This window comes from Narcine bancroftii, chromosome 2 (genome assembly GCF_036971445.1).
Source record: "Narcine bancroftii isolate sNarBan1 chromosome 2, sNarBan1.hap1, whole genome shotgun sequence".
In the NCBI taxonomy this organism is placed as follows: Eukaryota; Metazoa; Chordata; class Chondrichthyes; order Torpediniformes; family Narcinidae; genus Narcine; species Narcine bancroftii.
In genome coordinates, this window is record NC_091470.1 from 242,712,699 (window position 1) to 242,736,439 (window position 23,741).

At 40.8% G+C, this 23,741-nt stretch overlaps 1 protein-coding gene across 1 annotated transcript in view; it reads right to left on the minus strand.

The window, feature by feature from the left end:
* Window positions 1-2,092: 2,092 nt before the first annotated feature.
* The window catches only part of sdha (succinate dehydrogenase complex, subunit A, flavoprotein (Fp)), a 55,677-nt gene continuing 34,028 nt past the window's right edge, over window positions 2,093-23,741 (minus strand). Inside the window, exons 9-15 of the mRNA XM_069920637.1 lie at window positions 23,347-23,542; window positions 13,233-13,404; window positions 11,337-11,455; window positions 8,683-8,794; window positions 7,085-7,215; window positions 4,096-4,209; window positions 2,093-2,712 (exon numbers count right to left, since the gene is read on the minus strand). Coding sequence (XP_069776738.1) covers window positions 2,626-2,712; window positions 4,096-4,209; window positions 7,085-7,215; window positions 8,683-8,794; window positions 11,337-11,455; window positions 13,233-13,404; window positions 23,347-23,542 — 931 coding nt within the window. The 3' untranslated portion in view covers window positions 2,093-2,625. The remainder of the gene's footprint in view (window positions 2,713-4,095; window positions 4,210-7,084; window positions 7,216-8,682; window positions 8,795-11,336; window positions 11,456-13,232; window positions 13,405-23,346; window positions 23,543-23,741) is intronic.

Sequence of the window (23,741 nt, forward strand, 5' to 3'; positions counted from 1 at the left end):
AAATATTAAACATGATCACATTGAATGGCAGAGAAGGCACAAAGTTCAAATAGTCTACTCTTGCTATCACCAATGTTTTTTTGGTTGCAGAGAGTTAGGCTGAGAACTCCATGCATGCTACTTAAAATAACCACAAGGAAGATGGAAGCTGGAGTCAGACTTCAACTTCTAACTCACAGGAAACTATCATAACAAAATAAATTGACCAAATAATTTATTCCAGCAGGCCACAAGGAACAAAATGGTTTTATGTTGAATATTCATAATAGGCAGTTAATCAAAATAAAATGTTAGAGCGTGTATTATGTCATCTGAGACACATGAGTTAATAGTTCAATAGAATGATAGCTCTATTGTGTTTGAGTCTGTCCCCAAGTTTTTGGAAATGATAAATATTAGAATTGTCACAATAAAACTTGCTCATCTTTTCAGAATGCTGATCAACTTACATCCCCCCCACCCCCATCTAAAGACAACCATAATGTCTCTATAAAAAGGGTATGATTTTTACTTTGCAAAGGACCACTAATTCAGGACAAAATTTAGCAACTTTTAGAAAATTGCTGATGAAACTAAAATATTTCAAGTGATTTCCACACAAGCCATGCAGCAAATGTTTAATGTTACAGAATAATGCTTAAAGTTAAAGAAAAGCAATCCAGGGATTATGTGTGCGTGTGTGTCAGGTTTAAAGGTTCAAGTTATGCAAGGCCCAGAAGCCATAATCACTACTCAATAGTTTGTCATCATTTACATCATATAATAAATTGTATCCTTACGATACAAGAGGCCATTTAGTCTCTGCCAACTAGCCTCCTCATCAATTCAATTTATTCTTCTATTTTCAGTAGTACTGCAACTTGCATTTCATTGCATATCCATCAACTCCCTTCGGATTCTATTTTGCTGCTAAGATGCAACTTACTGCACACCTTTGAGGTGTGAGAGCAATCTAAAGTATCCAGAAGAAATGCAGAATTACAGGAACACAAGAAATAGGAAGACTAGGCCATCTGATCCCACATCTTTGTTAAACTAGATCATGACTGATCTAGCCATGGATTCTGCTACACTTACCCAAATGCCCCTGTATTCTTAAAAAATCTACGTCTTAAATAGATTCAAGGAAAGAGCCTCTACTACACTTGAAGAATATGAATTTCCACACACAATGCCCCTGAAGTTAAGATCAAACCCAAGTCCCTTTCGCTGTGAGGCACCTGTCCCAACTGCTGCACTATCATGCTTGAGTTAAATTATTCATGGTTGTTTTATTTGCAATATGTTCAGTCTTAAACTTTTAAGACCATTCAGGGCTAAACTGTTCAGAGAATTGTCTAGTTTTAAACCTTCGGACAGGCTCAGGCCTGATTCAGAGGATGGATGCACGAGAAACCTGGCATTTCTTATGATGTCAGGCCCTTTAATTAGCAGTTGCAGGTCACCAGTCAATTCCTGGTTCAGTGTCCCAGCAGGTCTGTGGACACAGATTTTCTTCCGCAAGTTACATCAGGTGAGCAATAAACTGTGGTCTTCCACTCCAACCTGAAAAATGACCCTCCAAGTCCAGAAAATTGGATGTTATTGGACAGCTTCTTCTGCCCCATAATCAGTCCCAGCAGCACCGACTCAAATATGCCTCCTCTACACTGCAGATGAGATCTTTGCCTTTGTGTTTACTATTAATTATTGAACATGCCCTCCAGCAAGGTTATTCACGTAAAATGCAATAATTAATATTTAAACAGAGAGTTTCATAAACTATGTTCGACTCCGACTAGACTAGAATGCAAACTCACTCAGACTGAGGCACACTGTCTGGGGTTATCACTTCGGCACTGCTCGGAAGAAAGGTTGCACTGCAGGAAATGTTTTATTTGTAAGATGTTATGCCAAGCGTTCGCTGCCTGAGGGTAGATGAAAATTGGGATATCCTGGGGTAATGAAAGGTGTAACATTATGCAATTGTGCCACTTTAAATAGGAATACTGAAAACAATTTCACAAATTAATACATTTATGAAAATATCTCAAATAGACCAATAATACAAACACTTTGGGAGTACAGAATACTGATTTAGAACATAAATGAATAAATGTATGTATATCTATTTGAATATTCAATTATTTTTACATTGAAAACCAAACCAGTGAATACAAGTATCGCTCCACAGCTCTCATGCATACATTACAGATATTATTCACCCACATAGTAGACCTACCGAGGAAAATGTCCTAAAGAAGTAGATTCATTGCCAATCTTTATTATAAATTGAAAAAGAATCATTCAAAGGTAGTTTTTTTGTACAATTTCATGAACATAGATCCATTATGTTGCGGCATAACTATTTTTTTTGAACTGGCAGAAAAATCACTAATATCTTCAACAGAGTGCATGCTTCCCAAAGCTGCTACAGCAACCTTTTTTATTGATAAATATACAAAAAAAAAAGCATTGCTTGCATTTTTAGCAATCACAATAATGTGGGTGATCCAGCTCATCTCTTAAAATACAAGAGAAAGAACAATTCAGATGGGATCATAATTTCTGATATAAAGTTATATGGAATTTTATTGATTTTATTATGTCAATTCAGTCTGCAATGGATATGGTAGTGTAGCTGTATTAATAAGAACGTATTGCTGGTGGTACTGAGGCACAATCTTCTTCATCCAATGTTGTATCGATTACAGGTCTGTAGTTCAGAGTCACCTAGAATTTCAAAGTTGGACATGACTGCTTTGAACAGATACAATTGTAGCGTCCAATACGCTTGCTTCTGTCTGCACTTTCTAAATTCAATTTAAAATAATAAATTCCAAAGACTATATACCCTACAATAGATTAAGTTGAGGTGACATAGACCCACCCCCAACTACTAATTTCAAACCAAAACCAAGAAAATAGGAATTCAGAAAAGGCTAGCAAAATTAAAAGGGAAAAATTACACAAATTCTATTTAGACAGAAAAAAAGATTATCCACAAAATTCACTGATCGTCGTTTATGAAAACGAATGGCCCATATTGAAGGAGATAACAACACTCACCGGAATGCTTTTAATTGAGGGCTTTGCCTTTTCACCCTCATCATAAGCACATGCTTCTAATTATTAAAGAAGTCCCATGTCGAGTCCAATTTAAAACACTGTTTTAGATGGTCTAATTTTAATTAGAATCTCGACATACCCAAGCTCTTGCTCAACAAACCATTCCAGTGTTATCTCAAGGTTTGAACACCACAATGGACAGTGTTGGTGAATACAACCCACCTCTGAAATTTGATTAATATTCTGTAGGGTACTCATGTCTGGCAAGTGTGGGTGTTGGCACCAACCACTCAATGGGTGACAATACCAAGTACACCCCCTCCACTGAATGGGCGACAATACTGTGTACACCCTCTCCACTGAATGGGTGACAATACTGAGTATACCTCCCCTAAAGAATGGGCAACAACACCGTGCACACCCCTCCCCCACTGAATGGGTGACAAGACCTGTAAAAATCTCCACCACTATATGGATGATGTGAGCCTGCAAAACCCCCATATTAAATGGTGAACAGAGCCTGTAAAACCCCACCACTGAATGGGTGACAAAACTGTGTACACCCCCTCCACTAAATGGGTGACAACACCATGTACACCCCCCCCCCCACACCACTGAATGGGTGACAAGAGTGTATAAAACCTTTGCTGCCATTTAAAACTAACCACCTACAAACTGATACAATAACGATTACAGAAATAGAAAGAGAATCCAAATCAAATTGTGTCAACTGTTGAATAAATTATAAATTCATCTGTCACTTCAGATTTTTCTCCATGGGAAGGACAATGGAATTGAAACAGAGCAATTAGTTAACTGAACAGAGTACACATGATTAACTAACACGGAGTACTTCAATTTCCTCGTCTGTATAAAACATCTGGTGACAACAGAAAGAAAGAAAGAAAGCCATTTAAAAGTTAAAACTAGAAATTATTTTGGGGAGGGGGTTGAAATCACTTTAACCAGACTGAATGGCACTTATTTCAGTCCACATTCGAAGTTTGCTTAAGCAAGCTTTCTATTTTACACTTGTGAAATTCTCACCTTTCCAGTCTTTGAATCCATAGAAGAGAGCGTATGTTTTCGCCAATGTTCACTGAATGATTTTTTCTCTTGATCTTGCAATGGTTTTGAGAAGTCATATTCATCTATTCTCACCTACAATGACAAAAGAAATGAGAAAGCCACAAACTACTTATCTTTGCATGCTTCAAGTCAAGCCAGGTTTATTATCAACTGATTGCACAAGTACAACCCAACAAAACAGGGTTCTCTGGTCCTTGGTGCAAAACATGCAGAAGCATAACCAATCATAATACACATACAGATAGCAATACATATTCAGGACAAGTATTCATAACACACATACAGGGAGCAATACATATTCAGGACAAGTATTCATAACACACATACAGGGAGCAATACATATTCAGGACAAGTATTAATATATGCAAATAAATATTGTTTTTGGAATACGAGTCTCAGATGGTTAGTGTGGTCATTCATCATCCTCGCTGCCTGTGGCAAGAAACTGTTACTCAGCCTGGTGGTGCTGGCTCAAGACTACAGCTCAGCCTTCAATATCATTATTCCCTCAGTGCTGGTCAAGAAGCTACAAACTCTGGGCCTCTGTACCCCACTCTGCCACTGGATCCTTGACTTTCTCATTGGAAGACCATAGTCAGTATGAATTGGAAACGTCTCCTCCTCACTTGTCATCAAACAGGTGCACCCCAGGATGTGTGCTTAGTTCACTACTCTACTTGTTATACACCCACGACTGTATGGCCAGGCACAATTCCAAAGCCATCTACAAGTTTGCTGATTACATCACAGTTATTGGCAGAATCACAAATGGCAATGAGGAAGTGTACAGGAGGGAAATAGATCAGCTCGTTAAATGGTGTAATTACAACCACTGTGCTCAATGTCAGCAAAACGAAGGAGATGACTGTGGACTTCAGGAGGAAGTGAGGGGAACACAACCCAGTCCTCACTGAGGGATCAGTAGTGAAGAGGGTCAAGACTTTAAATTCCTGAGTGTCAACATCTCTGAGGTTCTGTCCTGGAGCCTCCACATTGATGCAACCACAAAGAAGACTCACCAGTGGCTGAGGAGGTTCAATATGTCACCGAAAACTCTCAAACTGGCTGGTTGCATCACTGCCTGGTACGAAGGCACCAGCTCTCAGGACAAGAATAAACTCCAGAGGGTTGTTAACTCTGCCTGCAAAATCACAGGCACCAGACTTCACTCCATCGAGGGAATCTACATGAGGCGGTCACTTAAAAAAGCAGCCTCTATCCTCAAAGACCCCCACCACCCAGGTCACGCTCTCTTCATCTGCTACCATCAGAGAAAAGGTTCAGGAGACTAAAGCCAAGCACTCAGCAGCACAAGGACAGCTTCTTCCCCGCTGCCATCAGATTCCTGAATAATCAATGAACCAAAGACACTGCCTGACTTTTCGTGCAGTAGCATTGTTATTATATTATTCTTTATAGTCATGTCATAAGATGGTTATAATATACATTTTTGCACCATGATGCTGCCACAAAACATCGAATTTTATGACTTGTTCATGACAATTAATCCTGATTCTGATCATCTCTTTCCCGATGGGAACAGCTGAAGGATGCTGTGTACAGGATGGGAGGGGTCCTAATGATTTTGCACGTCCTCTTCAGACAACGATCCCGGTAGATCATGCTGATGGGGTTGGGGGGTGGGTGTTTACGGGAGGAAGACTCAAGTGATCCTCTCTGCCACTTTTGTGGCCCTGTGGATTGACCTCCGAACAATTTCTCTGCTGCAACCGTACCACACTGTGATGCAGCAAGCCAGGATGCTCTTGATAGACCTCCCGTAGGAGGTTGACATGATGGTGGCCGACTGCCTTGTCTGCTTTCAGTCTTCTCAGGAAGTGCAATTAGTGTTGCACCTTCCTGGCAAGTGAGGAGATGTGTGTCCGCGAAAGGTCATTAGTTAAGTGGACTCCAAGGAACTTTGTACTCTCTACTCTCTTCACTAGAGTTGTTGATGTCTAGTCCACAAACATCTTTTGTCTTGTTCACACAGAGTCAACGACGTTCTCAGTCCTTTCAAATGAGACTTGAAGTTGATTGTGTTCACAGGCAGACAATATTTCACAGCACTATTCAAATGGTAACGAAGTGCTCCCCAATGTCTAATCATTAATCGTCAAAGTGCAAAAAGTCATCTTATCACTTGCACACTGCTATTTGTCAATTTTACTGGTTGCAAATCATTCACTGCATTACACACTTGATTTGATTTCAAAAGGGCTTGTTTTCTGAGCGCCAGGAACTGATTTTCAGAATTCACAGTGCAGGCATAGAGTAGCATCCAAGACGACAAAAAGAATACTCACCAAAAATATGTTGATTAACATAAAAGGATTAAAAAAAATAAAGTCCACAATTTCTAATTAATATTTTGGTGGCATTCCCATCCAATTTCCAGGTCTATTTTTATTTTTAAAAGTTGTTTAATCTTAAAAACATCAACTGATTCTGGGGCAAACTTCCTTTCTTTGGCATCCTTTAAAAGTGATCAACCATCTCTAACAAGGTATTCTCTTGTGGGGCCAGGAAATGAAGCAGAAAGGATCAAGCAAAATTCAACTGATTTAAATAATTTTTTTCTGAATTTAAAGACTGATAAATTTTGTAGACATTCATGAGTTATTCACAGTGAGTAGATTTTTATGGAAACTAAAAAAAGGAAATAAACTGCAGATGCTGATAATATGAAATAAAAACAAAATGCTGAGCAACCTGAGCAGTAGGGTTTATGGACATAAACAGATCAACTTGTCAGGACAATCACCCATCATCAGAACTTGCTTGCCTGATCGGCTGAGTACCTGCAGACTTTTGTGTTAATGGTATCCTTTTAACTTGTGATAAATAATAGTCTCATTTTACGTAATTCAATACACTATTCAGGCACATCAATATGGCAGAGTAGTGTTGTTTGATCTCAAAGCATTGTCAAATAGATTATTCTAACCTTGAAATCCTCCCGAGCATGGGCGCCTCTGCTTTCTTTGCGAGCCTCTGCGCTGTAGATAGTCTGTAGGGCACAGAGCATCAAATTTTGCAGTTCCAAGGTTTCAATCAGATCAGAATTCCAAACAATACCTGAAACAAGCAATACAAGCTCCAATTAAATACAATGGCAGGTTTAACAGACCTTCTGCACATTTGAACACAAAATAAATTACTATTTAAAATGTTTCTCAGGATGGGATGTTAATGTTTGATCCTAGTTCCTCTGGTCAGTGGCTTCATAAACCACTTCTTTGGGAATCAAATATTAACTAGTTTTCATTGTCTGGCCAGAACTGTACAGGCTATTACAACCTGACTATTCAGAATAAACTTTTTTAATGAATCAGCCATTATTTTGCCAGGTTTATCACATGCAACTAAGTTTTACACAGTGGTATATGAAGTAACCTCTCGGCTGGTAATCCACTACACTGTGCCTCTTTCTCCCAGGATAGGAGAATCTAAAACTAAACACATAGAATTAAGATGAGAGAGAACTTGAGGGAGGGGACTACTCCATCCCTCCCTTTCCAACATTTTGAAAGGACTCCTTTCTTTGAAATTCCTTGGTCTGCTCTTCTATCTCCATTCACCATTTTTGCTTCTCGCAACATTTTCCCTGTCCTTCTCCCTAGTTTTCCTCCATCCAGAGACTTAAGTTATCTTTCCAGAGGAAGCAGCAGCAATTCATTTCAAGGTAGTCTCCTTTACTTTGGAAATGACTAACCACATTATTCTTTCTTTGGCTTGGCTTCGCAGACGAAGATTTATGGAGGGGGTAAAAGTCCACGTCAGCTGCAGGCTCGTTTGTGGCTGACAAGTCCGATGCGGGACAGGCAGACACGGTTGCAGGGGAAAATTTGTTGGTTGGGGTTGGGTGTTGGGTTTTTCCTCCTTTGCCTTTGAAACCCATAGTTATTAGCTACCTGTCTCTTTAATTCTCCATGCCATTTCCAATTTTATTTATTTTTCTTTGGCCTCTTTCATTGGAACCAAGAAACTCAACTTAAAATCAAGGCAAGATGACTGCTCAGAATAACAGTTGGTCAACCGTGTGTAATATTGCCCCAACTTTATCTCCACTTGCTGGATATTTTTCATCAAATGCATTCTAATTGCCCACATTAAGTGACCCACTAGATGACTTATCTACAGCTTAACCCCATGCCAAACCTGGTCTCAATTAGACATTTTACTGTACCTCTTCTGCAACTCTTTCCCAGTACTGATAAAGAACCTTCAATGACAGCATTAACGTCTACTCTTTGCATGAATGCTGCTTAACCCAATGAGTAATTCCAGAATTATTTTTATTTCATCTGCAAATTTGATTCATGGTTTCAACAAGATGATGCAATCCAACATGCAATAGTAATCACTTTAATGAGAAAACATTAATACAAAAAAGCAAAAAAACTGCACAGAAATAAAGGTACTTCTGAAAGAGAAGTGGCATTGAATTCATCGTAATCAAAAAGATCAGTCTCTTTCTCTCTCCAATGATTTTGCCGGATCTGCTATTTCCTGCGTTTTTTTTTTTTCCGGAAAAATATTTACCTCTGTCAAATGTCTTGATGTCACTCAAGCAATCATACAAATTACTCAATTTTTCACAGCCTTCTTTCAGCACAGACCCTGTGCGGAACACTGCTGCGTGACTTTGCATGCACTGTTAAAGGTAAGAATCAAGACAATATCAATCTCAAGTACATCTCTTTAAAGAGCAGTGTAAATTACTTATACTGCATGGACTTTTTCAATTTATAATGCAAATTCATAATTAGGAACATTTTCTGCAAACCTATCACCATTTTTACTGATTAATTTACACAGAGCCACTGACATACATTCTTTAAGAATTGGCTCATTAGTAAAATAATAAATTGGCTAACACTTTGCTGAGGAACATGCAAACATGCTGGCGGAACTCAGGAGATCACACAACATTTATAGGAAATAGGGTCTATAGGATCACATAGCATCTATAGGAAAAGGTAACCAACATCTTGGTCCAGAGCCCTTCATCAAGATATGGTATCAGGGACTAACTACCCCATGTTTTAATGTCATATGGGAAGCCCAAGATAATGTGTAAAAGGTAATAGAGATCAAACATAATATAAATTACAAAGGAAGCTTGAGGAGCAGAAGGTTTCTCCTGTTTCTAAAATGATTTCAAAGCAATTTCTGAATATAAATGAATGTCTTCACTACTCTACACGCTGGAAACCCAAGAAATAGAAGGTGCTGCAAAATAGCAGATAATGTCTGAGAATTCAGACGATGCTGGCTGGGGGAGGAATCTAGACCAACAAAAGGTGTTAATCGGATCTGATAAATCTTGGACTGCTGATGACTTGGACTGGATTCAGAGTGGCTCCAGGAAATGAATCTGAGGGGACTCTCTTTTGCTTCTCTTTCTCGGACTGTCAGAGGCACTTCAGACAATTTCTGCCAATGGAAAATCTGTTTGTCTTACAGCGGACAAAAACAAATTCTGTGTAATATTGTACTGTCAATAAATTGAATCTTCCTGTGCAACCCGTCACATTAAAATGTTCCACTCTGACCATGCTGCTTTACCTAATAACCCTGTAGACTCTGCTCTTCAACGATTCCTGGCCTTTTTGCAATGTGAATTTCAACAGATTATTTATATATTGTTATCGTCTTTTTCTAAAGCTGTTGGTTTTATGGATAGATTATGTACGGCATTACAAATACAATCACAGAAAATATATTGCAAAGCTTTAAAATACACATTATCTGGCCTGTGATCCTACATGACACTTCTCCCTGTTGATCTGAAATGCTCAAGCTAATTCTGGTCAGATCCAAATTGTGGAGTACAATATTGAAATCATAACTAACTGCTGAGCCAATCATCTTATTTTTTAACCAATTCTCTTTTCCTGGGAAAACATGAGACATGTGGGTTGGAATATCTGTCAACAACTTCCCTGAATGCATTCAGTAGCAACCTTGACAGATTGATGAAAGGGGAACTGAAGACCTCTTGATCAAATAAACAGAGCAGATCAGAGTATCCATCACAATTAAGCAGCAAGCATCTCAATCCAACTGCTCCTTCTCTTCCATGAACAGTTCCTGTCTACTAAAGACAGAGTTTTAATAGAGCGGGTATCTTCATGACAGGAACAGATGATTTGTTACCAAAGAAATTCACATGTATGTTACCTGTACATGGATGGGGAACATGATAAGCTGCTGCTGGTATGGACCCAGGAGGGCGAAGACACAGCACTGGTCAAAAGGATTTAACTGCCCAGTCTTAATGCCAGCAGCTCCTTACTGGCTTTAAATAGACTGCTAAAGGAGCCGAGAGTGTTTTGTTTTAAAATCCTCCAATCGTGGGGGTCTGTGCCTAAGATGGCAGTGCCTATGCTCAGTAGAAGACTCTGGGAATCAGCGGATCAGCGCACGGTATAGAAACAGGGAGAACTCCCCTGTTGAGAAGCAGAGTAGATGATCCGACAGAATGCTGATCACAGCAGCAGACCAGCGAGGGGCTGAACGACTGAGGAACAAACACAGGCTGCGGGTGACTTGCAGTCGGGAGACCCACATTGCTGGAGACTGGAACCAGCTATCAGAGTTGTGATTCAAGAGGGTGCCGAGGGAAAGAAGGGCTTTGGGAGCTGAAGGCTTCCTGATCATGTTGGAGGCTTGGCTCTGGAGTTCTGATTGCCGAGAAATTAAACAAGAGACTTTGCAGCTGCAGAGGCTGTGAGATCACTGGAGGTGAATTCATGGACATTCAGTGACTCTGAAGGGACTCTCTTTTGCTTCCCTTTCTCTCTTACTATAAGGGGTGCCAGGAGACACTAAAGGAAACTTTCTGTCTGACTTAGGGTAGGCAGAAGATAATTTTGAGTAATATTATATGGCCTTTATTATTACTTGACAATAAAGGAATCTTGAATCTTGAAGTTAGGTATACATTACTACTGTTTTTGGTCTATATTTCTGGCTAAGTCTTACATCCACACCTGCAGTCATATCAAGCCATGGATAGAAGGAAACATCAATTCAAATGTGCTCCCCAACCTTTAATATTCGTAACTTTAATATTAAATTAACAGAATTTATTCATAGAAATTCTTTATATTTTCAGTGACTCCAACTGCCTCATATATTACAGAAACTTTAAATTACATAATTTGAACAAATCCTGGAAGTTGCTTCCTTACCTTCTGCATATCCAGTCGAAGCTCAGATGTACGAGTACTTCCATCAGCAAATCGCATTCTGTCAAGGTTCGCCACAGACTCCTCGCCTGCATTTGGATCAATTGGTGCAACAGCTTCTCCTTGATTTGGAGCAATAAATAAGACTTCAGATTACAAGGACTGATTTAAAATGTATGAATTCAATTCTGCTGGCAAGAGACTTAACAGTAATGTATCAACAAAAGAAAACCATATTATTGTGGATGCATTCTCTCCAAAGTTTTTCAACAGAAAATCAAGAACTCTAGTAAACCAACCTGTTCCCAGTGTCAAAACTGAAGAGACCCAAACGTTAAGAATGTAATAATGAAGGCAGAATATTAATATTCTAACATCAAGAGAAAGAAGGATATGCACTCAAATCTTCATCATGGAACTTGGCCTATAAGCTCAGTGCAGTAATGAGAAAAGACTGGATTGGATTTTGGGACTATGGTGTCTCACTTTCAAGCTCATAACACTACCTGAAAAACAGACCATTCTCTTAATATCTTCAATTAACATCAGTTGGCCTGTCCCTTTGTTAATATAGTCCTTGTTGAATGAATGTTGAATGAATATACCTTAGAAATGATACAACAATGATAAAGGATGTGAAAGGCAATATACTCTGTTATATAACAAAGTCAAGATTCAATTTATTGCTATGAAATAAAGACAGTACAATATTTAATTGGAATTTGTTTTCATTTGCTGTAAGATTTGCCATTGGCAGAAATTGTCCTAAGTGCCTCTTACAGTCATAGAAAGAGAAGCAAAAGAGAGTCCCCTCAGAAGTTAAGTTGTCCTGGCACTGGGTATTGCAAATTATGGCTAATTGTTACAGTAACAAATTTTACAGTACCAAGAATTATGTCAAGAAATCCTTTTTACTGCTGAGGGGAAGAATGGGAGGCAGGAGGAAGCGAGGAAGAGGCAGGATAGTACCAAGCTAGATACAAAGGATAGGGTTCTCTGATGTATCAAGAGCCACAAACAGGGCAGCAGTTCTAACTTGCTTTCTCTCTTTCTAACACTTTTTAATCCTCACCTGCTTTTTGCCAGCCCACCCATTGAACACCATGCAAAAATGCCCCAATTAATGCAATTTAAACTTTTTAAACTTTGATAGACAATCTTTAACATGACAGGTCAGAGGAACAGGATTGAAACATCATGTCAAAAATTGGGTTGGAGGTAGCAATCCATTACTTTTCAATTCCAATAATGACAATAAAAAATCCTTATACCTAGACTCTGTGAGAAATAATCATTGTGTAAGCACATTATTCTTTAAGATTGCTGTTCTCAATTTTAACTCTCTATAAACCACAGTATTTCTGTAGCATAGGATCCTATATCGAACATTTTTAAGTTTTAAAATTTATTTTTCACACTATGAACCATATTAACCAAAATACACACAAATATTTCCCTCTTGAATATACACAGTGTCATTTTCTCCCCCTTTCCCCCTCCCTTCCCACCTCCCTCCCAACCCATTAAACGTTCAACATATACAATACAATAAACCCATTAAACAATGTCATCACACTATGAAAATAAACAAGAAAGTTGTGTCATCTACTTTTACACATTGATCCTATATCCAACTTGAGTGAAGATTTTTAAACTTATTCAGTGCTCCTCTACAGCAAGTATATGGTGCAGACTGATAGTTTCAAGGTACCATTTGGGCTCAATTACATCAATATGAATTTGGCTAAGAGACTGTGCCACTACATATCAATATACAACTAATAGGTACATATTAAATCTAGTTTAATAAAAACAAAATCAAGAAAATTATTTACATTGATTGCTTACACCAAACGCTGGAACTGTTTGTTCAATTGCAAAATTAATTAGAAAGCTTACCAGGTGTAGACATTTCTGCTATGGTTAGGGCACAGGCACGACCAAACACCACTAAATCGAGGAGGGAATTTGCTCCAAGCCGATTAGCTCCATGAACAGAAGCACTGGCAGCTTCACCACAAGCATAGAGGCCAGGTACTACAACATCTTTACCATTCACATGATTAATCACCTGCAAGAAGCAAACTATGCACTTAAATATTATATAAACATATTTTAATAAAACTATTCATTCAGTTTCTTACAAGTAAAATAAAATCTTTGCTTAATAAACCCTGAGGAACAATCCCCTTAGCAAGCTACTGTAATCATTTTCTCAAAATAGAATTCTGAATGCCAGCTCTCCATATCAATGCAATGACGATAGCTTGCCTATGCTATTCTTCATGAGGGGTTTGAGGAGATTTGGTACATCACCAGACAGAGCACTCTGACTGGTTGCATCACTCTCAGGTATGGAGATGCCAATGCACAGGAGAAGAAAAAACTACAGAGAGTTGTGAACAAGGCCAGTGCCATCACAGACACAGCCTCCACTCCAATGAGGACATCTACAAGAGGCTGTGTCTTAAGAAAGCAACCTTTATCTTCAAGGACCCCCACCACCCAAGTCATGCCCTCTTCATACTGCCATCATTGGGAAGGAGGCACAGGGGCCTGAAGATGAGCACCCAGTGACACAAGGACAGCTTCTTCTCCTCTGCCATCAGATTTCTGAAGGACAATAAATCATAGACACAATCTCACTTTAGCTTATTTTTGCACAAATGTATTTTTTTTTTAAATGTAATTAAATAGCAATATTTGCATGAAATGCTGCAGCAAAACAACCAATTTTGTAATATATTAATGACAATAAATTCTGATTCAGTTACATTAATATACATTATGTTGTAAATAAAAATAATCCAGTTTTAGTTTTATTGTCTTCAGAAAGATTCAATGCTCTACAAAGTAGGCAACACACTAAAGTGATCCTGATGAAAAACAATGATATTACATTCTTTGTTTATCACATTAGAGTTAAGGCCAAACAGACTTGGGGCCAAAATTATTAATATCAGGAAGAAAGTCATATTTTGAACAATATACGACTCTAGTCACTCTCTTCTCTATTTTAATACCGTGGCGGCTCACTGGAGGCTTGATCGAAGCAGCTCGGGAGGTTCTGAGTAATGTCATTTGGAACGCACGAGGTTTTCAAAAGCGACACGTGACCGTTTGAGTAAATTACTTTTAATGAACTTCGATTCAACTATGTCTGTCTGATCATTTTCTCGTTCTTCATTTCGCACTGCGACACAGTTGATATATTGATGGCCCAAATGGATTTTGGATCCAATGTGGGCAACGCAGTGGTTTCGTTCAAACTGCCTGTCTTTTGGACAGCAGAACCTGAAATTTGGTTTGGGCAGGCTCAGGCGCAGTTCTACATTCGAAAGATGAAAGTGGACGCCACTAAGTACTATCATGTACCCTCAACCAGGACACGGCCGGTCAAGTAGTGGATTTTCTTCGGGACCCACCAGCTCGCAGCAAATATGTAGCCCTAAAAGCCCCCCTTCTCCGGATTTACGGTATCTCATGGTGTGAGCGAGCTGCAGGGCTCCTCCATATCACTGGCCTGGGGACTGCACCCCATCAGAGTTAATGAATGACATGTTGGCACTGATAGTCAGCTACAGGCTTTGCTTGCTCTTCGAGCAGTTGTTTTTGGAGCATATGGCAGAAGACATCCGCCTCAGGTTGCCTGATGAGGACTTTTATAAAACTCAAACAGTGGCTGTCCTTGCAGACATTCTGTGGCATGCGAAGGCACAAGGCTCACAGAAATTTGTGCTGTGTCACACCCAAAGGCCCAGGCTGCACAAGTACCAGCGATAAGGACAGATGTTCCTCAGACAAGTATGACTCCATGACAACTACCTGGTGTTTTTAAACCATCAACGCTGGGGTTCTGGAGCTCACCACTGCCACCCTCTTTGCACTTTTCTGGGAAACACCATGGCCAGTCATCACTAATGGCCATGGCAGCTGGCTACCATAACAACCTACTCTACGTTTGGGACGAACTCTCCCATTGCAAATTTCTAGTCAACATGGGCGTGAAGATTAATGTCCTTCCTCCTTTGGGCTTTGACACCCTCACTGCGGTGAATAACAGTTCAATTTGCATGTATGGCACATGGACTATACCCCTGAAATTCAGCGACAATAAGTTCACATGGAAGTTCATTCTTGTTGGTGTCCTGGCCATTGCTGGGTGCAGACTTCCTCAGAGCCCACTCACTGATGGCGTACTTAAAAAGGTGCCAGTTGGAAAAGCCAAACTATCCGCCCCACACCTCGACGCTGTGGAGTACTCCAATAACGAATTCATCAAACGTCTTGCAGAGCTTCCAGACATTGTCACTCCCCAGTTCCTCACTGCCACACCCAAACATGGCATTGGACACCACATCCTCACCCAAGGACCTCTTCTACACGATCGAGCCCCGATGCCTGCTGCCTGACATTTGGTGCCCAAAGCCACGGGAGGCTGGAGACCTTGCAGGGATTACAGGTGTCTCAATGATGCTACCACAGCAGACTGCTACCTTATGCCCCATATACAGGTCTTTACAGCAAATCTTCATGGGGCCAGGATATTTTCTAAAATTGACTTGGTGCATGAGTACCACCAAATACCTGTAAACCTGGAGGATGTGCCCAAGACCGCCATCATAACACCATTTGGTCTCTTCAACTTTTTGAGAATGCCTTTTGGGCTCAAACATGCTGCACAAACATTCCAGCGACAAATGGACGCAGGGTGGCATAGCATGGACTTCCTTTTCCTATACTCGGACGACATACTCATCACCAGCCACTAAAGAGCAACTGCAGCATCTGTGTTTACTCTGCCCCATCTGCAGGAGTTCATGCTGTAGCTTTGGACGATAGATTAGAATGGGATTTTCTCTTTAAGGTATTGGACATGTTTGGTTTGGGACAATCTTTTATTAATTGGATTAAAGCACTGCATGTTAATCCAAAGGCAAATGTGGTAACTAATGGACAAATCTCTCAATTTCCAGAAATCTAGTAGACAAGGATGTCCCTTATCACCAGCATTATTCGTAAAGGCTATTGAACCTCTTGCAGAGATGATTAGATGGCATATGTTTATTAAGGGATTCAAGAAGAGTATGGACATCTCAGGTTATAAGATAAACTGGGTCAAGAGTAAAGTCATACCATTTACAAAAGGTGATTATATGATTTTCCAGTAAAACACTCAATTTAGATGGCCAAAAAATGGGACTAAATATCTAGGGGATAGATAATTTAAAGAATCTATATAAAATGAATTATTTATCTATACTACATAAGGTTGAAGAGGATTTAAAGAAATGGAAGAGTTAACTGTCTAAAGATAAATATTTTCCCAAGAATTCAATATCTTTTTCAAATGTTACCTATTTTAGTACCTCAATATTTTGTTTAAAAGAGTTAAATAAATGAATTTAGAAAATTTTTATGGAAGGGTGAAATGTCTAGAGCATCCATGCAGAAATTAACATGGAAATACAAATTAGGGGGAATTACAACTGCCTAATTTTTACAATTATTATTGATCAACTCAAATGTGTATTATTGCATTTTTCTTTGAATTAGGGAATTAACCCAACATGGATCAACATAGAAATGGAGAAAATTGGAGAAGTTACCCAAGACTTTTCATATAAATGGAATTCAAGATTGAGGTCAGGAATTAAAGATATACCTTTATTGAAACATTTAATAGATAGATATCTGGGACAAGATAGATGGGGAAATTGACACTGTCTACCCCTCTGTTCCAGAATAACTTGATGCCATTTTCCGAAGGCAAAATTTTTTTGAACTTGTGGTATGATAAAGAATTAAGATAATAGAAGACTGGTACAAACAAGGTCAGTTAATGTCTTTTATTCCACTGAGGGGTAAATTTGGAATATTTATCTAGAAATACACTTTTTTGCTATTTTCAAATAAAGCAATTTTTAAGGGACAAATTGGGAGCAGAAAGTTTATTACCCCCATGTAGTAATGTGGAAATTCTTATTCCACAAGGACCAGTACAGAAATTTACCTCTGCAATGCACTTATTATAACAAAGAGCAACATGTAAAATGGGATTATACAAATCTAAACAGAAATGGGAACAGGACCTAATGGATGGATTTGTGTAGAGATTATATGTTGAACACAATGTGCAATGAAGAGCTGGCTTTGAATGGGCAACTAAAGCAGCATCGTCTGCAAAGTAGGCAACATTCAGAGCCAGCTCTTCAGCGCTTGACGTCCTGCTTTGCGGAAACTGCCAAAGTGTTTGGCCTGGAAGTCAGCCTGAAGAAAACTGAGGTCCTCCATCAGCCAGCTCCCCACCATGACTACCAGCACCCCCACATCTCCATCGGGCACACAAAACTCAAAACGGTCAACCAGTTTACCTATCTTGGCTGCACCATATCATCAGATGCAAGGATCGACAATGAGATAGACAACAGACTCGCCAAGGCAAATAGCGCCTTTGGAAGACTACACAAAAGAGTCTGGAAAAACAACCAACTGAAAAACCTCACAAAGATAAGCGTATACAGAGCCGTTGTCATACCCACACTCCTGTTCGGCTCCGAATCATGGGTCCTCTACCGGAATCACCTACGGCTCCTAGAACGCTTCCACCAGCGTTGTCTCCGCTCCATCCTCAACATCCATTGGAGCGCTTTCATCCCTAACGTCGAAGTACTCGAGATGGCAGAGGTCGACAGCATCGAGTCCACACTGCTGAAGATCCAGCTGCGCTGGGTGGGTCACGTCTCCAGAATGGAGGACCATCGCCTTCCCAAGATCGTGTTATATGGCGAGCTCTCCACTGGCCACCGTGACAGAGGTGCACCAAAGAAAAGGTACAAGGACTGCCTAAAGAAATCTCTTGGTGCCTGCCACATTGACCACCGCCAGTGGGCTGATATCCCCTCAAACCGTGCATCTTGGCGCCTCACAGTTTGGCGGGCAGCAACCTCCTTTGAAGAAGATCGCAGAGCCCACCTCACTGACAAAAGGCAAAGGAGGAAAAACCCAACACCCAACCCCAACCAACCATTTTTCCCCTGCAGCCGCTGCAACCGTGTCTGCCTGTCCCGCATCGGACTTGTCAGCCACAAACGAGCCTGCAGCTGACGTGGACTTTTACCCCCTCCATAAATCTTCGTCCGCGAAGCCAAGCCAAAGAAAGAATGTGCAATACAGATTAGTACAGTATTTTTTTAAAACATTGACCATACTTATATCAAACCATACAAGCACAAAATAAAATCAGACTTATACCTTTTTGCAATTCACATGGATGTGTCTAAGACTACTTGGGTAAAAGTAGGGAAACTATTGGAACAAATTACTAATATTTCATATCCACAAAATCCTGATTTATTTTTGTTGGGTAACATTGAAGCAACTATACCTAAACTAGTCCTTTCACCTACTCAACTGAATTTTGTGAAAATACTACTGGCAATGACAAGAAAATCTAATGCAGTTACTTGGAAGCCTGATTCCTGCCTGGGCATGCGGAAATACAAAAATCCATTCCATTGGGGAAAAAACTACTTATAATTTGAGAAATAAATATAACACATGCCTACAAATCTGGAGCCCATACATACAAAAGATAGGTCTTGTGGGTTAGTCTTATTCTTCGCCATTCCCTATGACCTCACCAGATAGCATAGACAATATTTGATAGTTATGTCCTCTGTGCTTCTGATCTGCCCTAGTACAATCCATTTCCATTATTCTCTTTACTTTTTCTATCCATTTTTCTTTCTTCAGTATGTTATTTTATGTTATTAACATATATAAGTAATGATTGATTGGGGGCTGGGGTAGGAAGGATTTTAGTTTTTAAGGGGATGGGGTACATTTCAGTTTTGTAGTCAGTAATAACTTGTATTAAAATGATGGATGTATGTGGATTATATATACTACATGTATGCAAACTTTAAAACAGTGTTTAAAAAAGAAAGGAGTTTGGGCTAACTGTGAACCCCACCAAGTGCAAATTCGGGCAGTCCTCTATCGAGTTCTTGGGACATCAGATCAACAGCCAGAATGTCATTCCATTGCCTAGCAAGGTGGAAGCCATCCTCAAATTCACAAGGCCTGATACCATCAAAGGACTCCAGGAATCTGTGGGGATGGTCAATTTCTATCCTTGCTTTCCATCCCCTGCAGCTCATATTATGAAACTCCTCTTTGACCTCATAACCAGCAATGCCAAATAACTCAAGTGGACAAAGTAGAAGACAGTAGCATTCCAGCAGACCAAAGATACCCTAGTAAAGGCAACATTGCTGGTCCATCCACAAATGGATGCACCAACTACCTTGACAATAGACGCACATGACGGGGTCTTGGAACAGTACATACAATGGAAGCCTCTAGCATTTTTTAAGTAGGCACCTTCACCCTTTGGGAACGAAATACACTACATTCAATAGTGAACTGCTGAAGCTGTACCTAGTGGTCAGACACTTACGCTATTTTTTGGAAGGCAGGGACTTGACCGTTTTTACTGACAACAAACCACTAAAGTTTGCTTTCGTGAAGGCATCAGATCCTTGGTCAGCCGGCCAGCAATTCCACCTATCTTACATATCCGAGTTTTCAACCAGGATTAAACATATCTCAGGTAAGAGTAATGTGATGTCTGATGCCCTGACCCACTCTTTCGTTCAAGCAGTACATGCCCTCTCGGGGTGTAGACTACATGACTCCTGGCTTATAAAACTGCTGTCATGAGCCTGCAACTCAAGGATGTACCCTTGAGACCACAAGGTACCACTCTCCTTTGCGACATTTCCACAGGTCAGCCTCGCACTATTGTCCCTGCTGCATGGAGTCGTTGCATTTTTGCTGCCATTTAGACATATTGAATTCAAAAACCCCTCAATTCAAGCGATGGTCCACCTGATAGCTGACAAGTTTGTATGGCATGGACTCAAAAAGCAGGTCACGTACTGGGTAGACGTGCACAGACTGCCAATCTGCAAAAAGTGCAAAGGCATGAGAAGGCACCGCTTTAGCCTTTCCAGCCACCACAGCACAGATTCGATTACGTGCATATCGACATTGTCGGCCTTCTTCTAGTTTCACAAGGGTCTAGATACAGTAAAACCTCATTAGAATGTGGTAGTTGGGGGTCCAAGATTTCATATCGCATTACAGCCGAGTTGCGGAACAGATGCAGGGCCGGCCATCCCTGCCCCGACGTCCCGCGGCGGCCACCCCTGCCCCGACGTCCCGCGGCGGCCACCCCTGCCCCGACGTCCCGCGGCGGCCACCCCTGCCCCGACGTCCCGCGGCGGCCACCCCTGCCCCGACGTCCCGCGGCGGCCACCCCTGCCCCGACGTCCCGCGGCGGCCACCCCTGCCCCGACGTCCCGCGGCGGCCACCCCTGCCCCGACGTCCCGCGGCGGCCACCCCTGCCCCGACGTCCCGCGGCGGCCACCCCTGCCCCGACGTCCCGCGGCGGCCACCCCTGCCCCGACGTCCCGCGGCGGCCACCCCTGCCCCGACGTCCCGCGGCGGCCACCCCTGCCCCGACGTCCCGCGGCGGGGGGCAGAGGCAGTGATGAGGGAGGCTGTCAGGCATAGGGAGTTGGGTCGCTGGCTGATTGCCATCAGCCTGTCCCATATCAGTTTAGGGTCCACAAACACCTGCGCTATAAGCGATTCCGCGGATAAACGAATTGCGTTCTAATGAGATTTCACTATATTTGTTAATGGTCAGCGAGAGATTCACTAGGTGGCCAGAGGTGATTCTCATGACAGACTCATCGACTGATTCATGCGCCAGAGCTTTTGTTTCTGCCTGGGTATCTCAGTTCAGACTACCCACACACGTCACCTCTGACAGAGGCTCAGTTTACCTCTGTACTCTGGGACATTTTGTCGTGACTGATGGGAATACAGCTCCACTACATGACAGTCTATCACCTGCAGTTGAATGGCCTGGTGGAGCAGTTCCATAGGCACATGAGGGCTGCACTGATAGCCCATCTCCAGGGATATGATTGGGTGGACGAGCTGCTCAGGATCCTCCTGGGAATAAGAACGGCACCCAAGGAAGATCTCAACTCCTCAATAGCTGAGTTGATTTATGAAGCCCTGCTCATTGTACATGGGGATTTCATGCCTGAGCATGCAGACAGGAGGTGCCACTGACTGAAGTCTTAGACTGTGGGAGCGGTTTGGAAAATTGGCCCCAGTTCCCAAGTCAAGGCATGGAACAACACTCTTCATCCCAAAGAAACTTCGGGACTGTGAGCTTGTGTTTGTGCATAGAGGTGCACATGGGCCAGCTTTACAGAGGCCATATGAAGGGCCCTTCAGAGTGCAATGAAACAATCATACAACTTGTGTACTGGACATTGGGAGGCATCCAGAGACATTTACGATCGACCAGCTTAAGCCCACTCATCTCGACCTTGATTGGCCTTTGCCATGACACCCCCCCCCCCCCCCCCATGCGAATGCGCAGACAACCGCCCAAGAGCAGTGGAGGGGTGCTATATAGTGGCTCACCGGAGGCTTAATCGAACCAGCTCGGAAGGTTCCAAGTGACGTTATGATGTCACAGTGTGATGACGTCATTTGGAACGCATGGGGTTTTAAACAACTTTTACTGAACTTTGATTCAACTACATCTGTTCATTTTCTCGTTCTTTATTTCTCACTGTGACACAGTTGCTACAGTATTAGTAATTTTTGCCAATCAACTACCAAAACAACTTCTTCCCATGCATTTTGCATTTTCTAGCAAATTATTCTACATATTTGTTGAACTTTGTTCTTTTATAAAACAAAGAGCGAATCAGTGATAAATGCCAAGTACATATATATTTATACATATGTATATATACATCTGTCAGAGTTATAGATGCAAAATGCTTTCCTTATTCTTGACTTTTTCCATATAACATTGGAATATAGATTTTCAAATAGACAAACATAAAGGACAGAGATATTAGAAATGCAAAATAAATTGACTGGGTAAAACAGTTAATTATCTCTATCCCTGTCATTACATCATACAGGAGATCTTGAAAGGCTATTAGATTGCTGACATCAAACAGAAGAGTCTGAGTATCTAAAGAGCAGTTGATTAGAGAACCACACAATTCGCCTTCCCCATATAAAAAGGATTTGTATGAAAGTATATTATTTCCTTAGTGCATAGTTACATTATAATTGTTGTAAATGATCACGTAATTGAAATGAAATTCAATCATTTCGACCAAAATCTTTCTTAGTCAAAGTGAGATGATTATATCTGGACTCAGTTATATTAATCTCATCTCCAAGTCGCACTTCAGCAATAGAGGAGAAAGCAATTCATGCTTGCAGGTGCCATTCTTTATTTGAAACATCATGCAAACTGGCCCTTTTAGAGAAATGCAAAGAAAAAGATTCCACTGCAAATATAGCATGGAATTATGTCCACATTTTCCTGCAAAGAACATCTCCAAAATAAATAATCTATTTTTGGCTTTAAATAGAAAAGTCTGCAGATACCATGAAGTAATGCAATACACAAAAGTCCTGGAGAAACTCAGCACATCACGCTGCAACTATAGGGCAGAAACGTTGGTTGCCCTTTGCTTCCTAAAGGTGCTGAGTGTCCTGCTGAGATTCTCCAGCACTTGTGTGCATTGCATCTATAATTGGCTGCTGTGTCCGCTTATATCTCAAGACCTTTATGGCTAGGAAGCGCTTTTAGATTGTGAAAAACACCATGTCAACATATTTTTGTTCACTTCATTAAACATGTTGGATGACAGATAAATATTGGCAAAGACAAGGAGAAGACTCCTGATGGTTAAATAGTGTGAGACATTACTGTCATTTAATTGGGGCAGATATCTTAAATATTTCATTCAAAAAAAATGTGACAATTCAGCATGCCCACAGAATTGCACCAAAGTATAAAGAGAAAATTACACATTATGACTCAGAAGAAAGCTACCATTAATCCATGACCGACATCTATAAATTTCTATCAAAATTAAATCAATGTATTGCAGTTACCTGACCTCTGTAGTTGGTGGGGACACCTCCCATATTGTAATGCACAGTGGGAAGTACAGGAATTGGTTCTTTGGTGACATCAACACCAGCAAAAATCATGGCAGTTTCTGAAATACCAGGAAGTCGCATGGCTAGCTGCTCAGGAGGCAGATGGTGCAGTTGTAGATAAACATGATCTTTGTCAGGGCCACAGCCTCTATTTAGTGAATAAAAGGTAAACCTCAATGATCACAGATAAAGACTCTAGAGAAATTACTGGTGAAGCCTGGTCCCAACTATTCGTCAGAGTCGCATGAAGTATCAAAAATATGATTCTAATTAGGCAGATTCCTAAGAAATAAGTTGCTTAGGCACAAGAGTTGAGAAATCATATTATATTGGTACAAACATTGGTT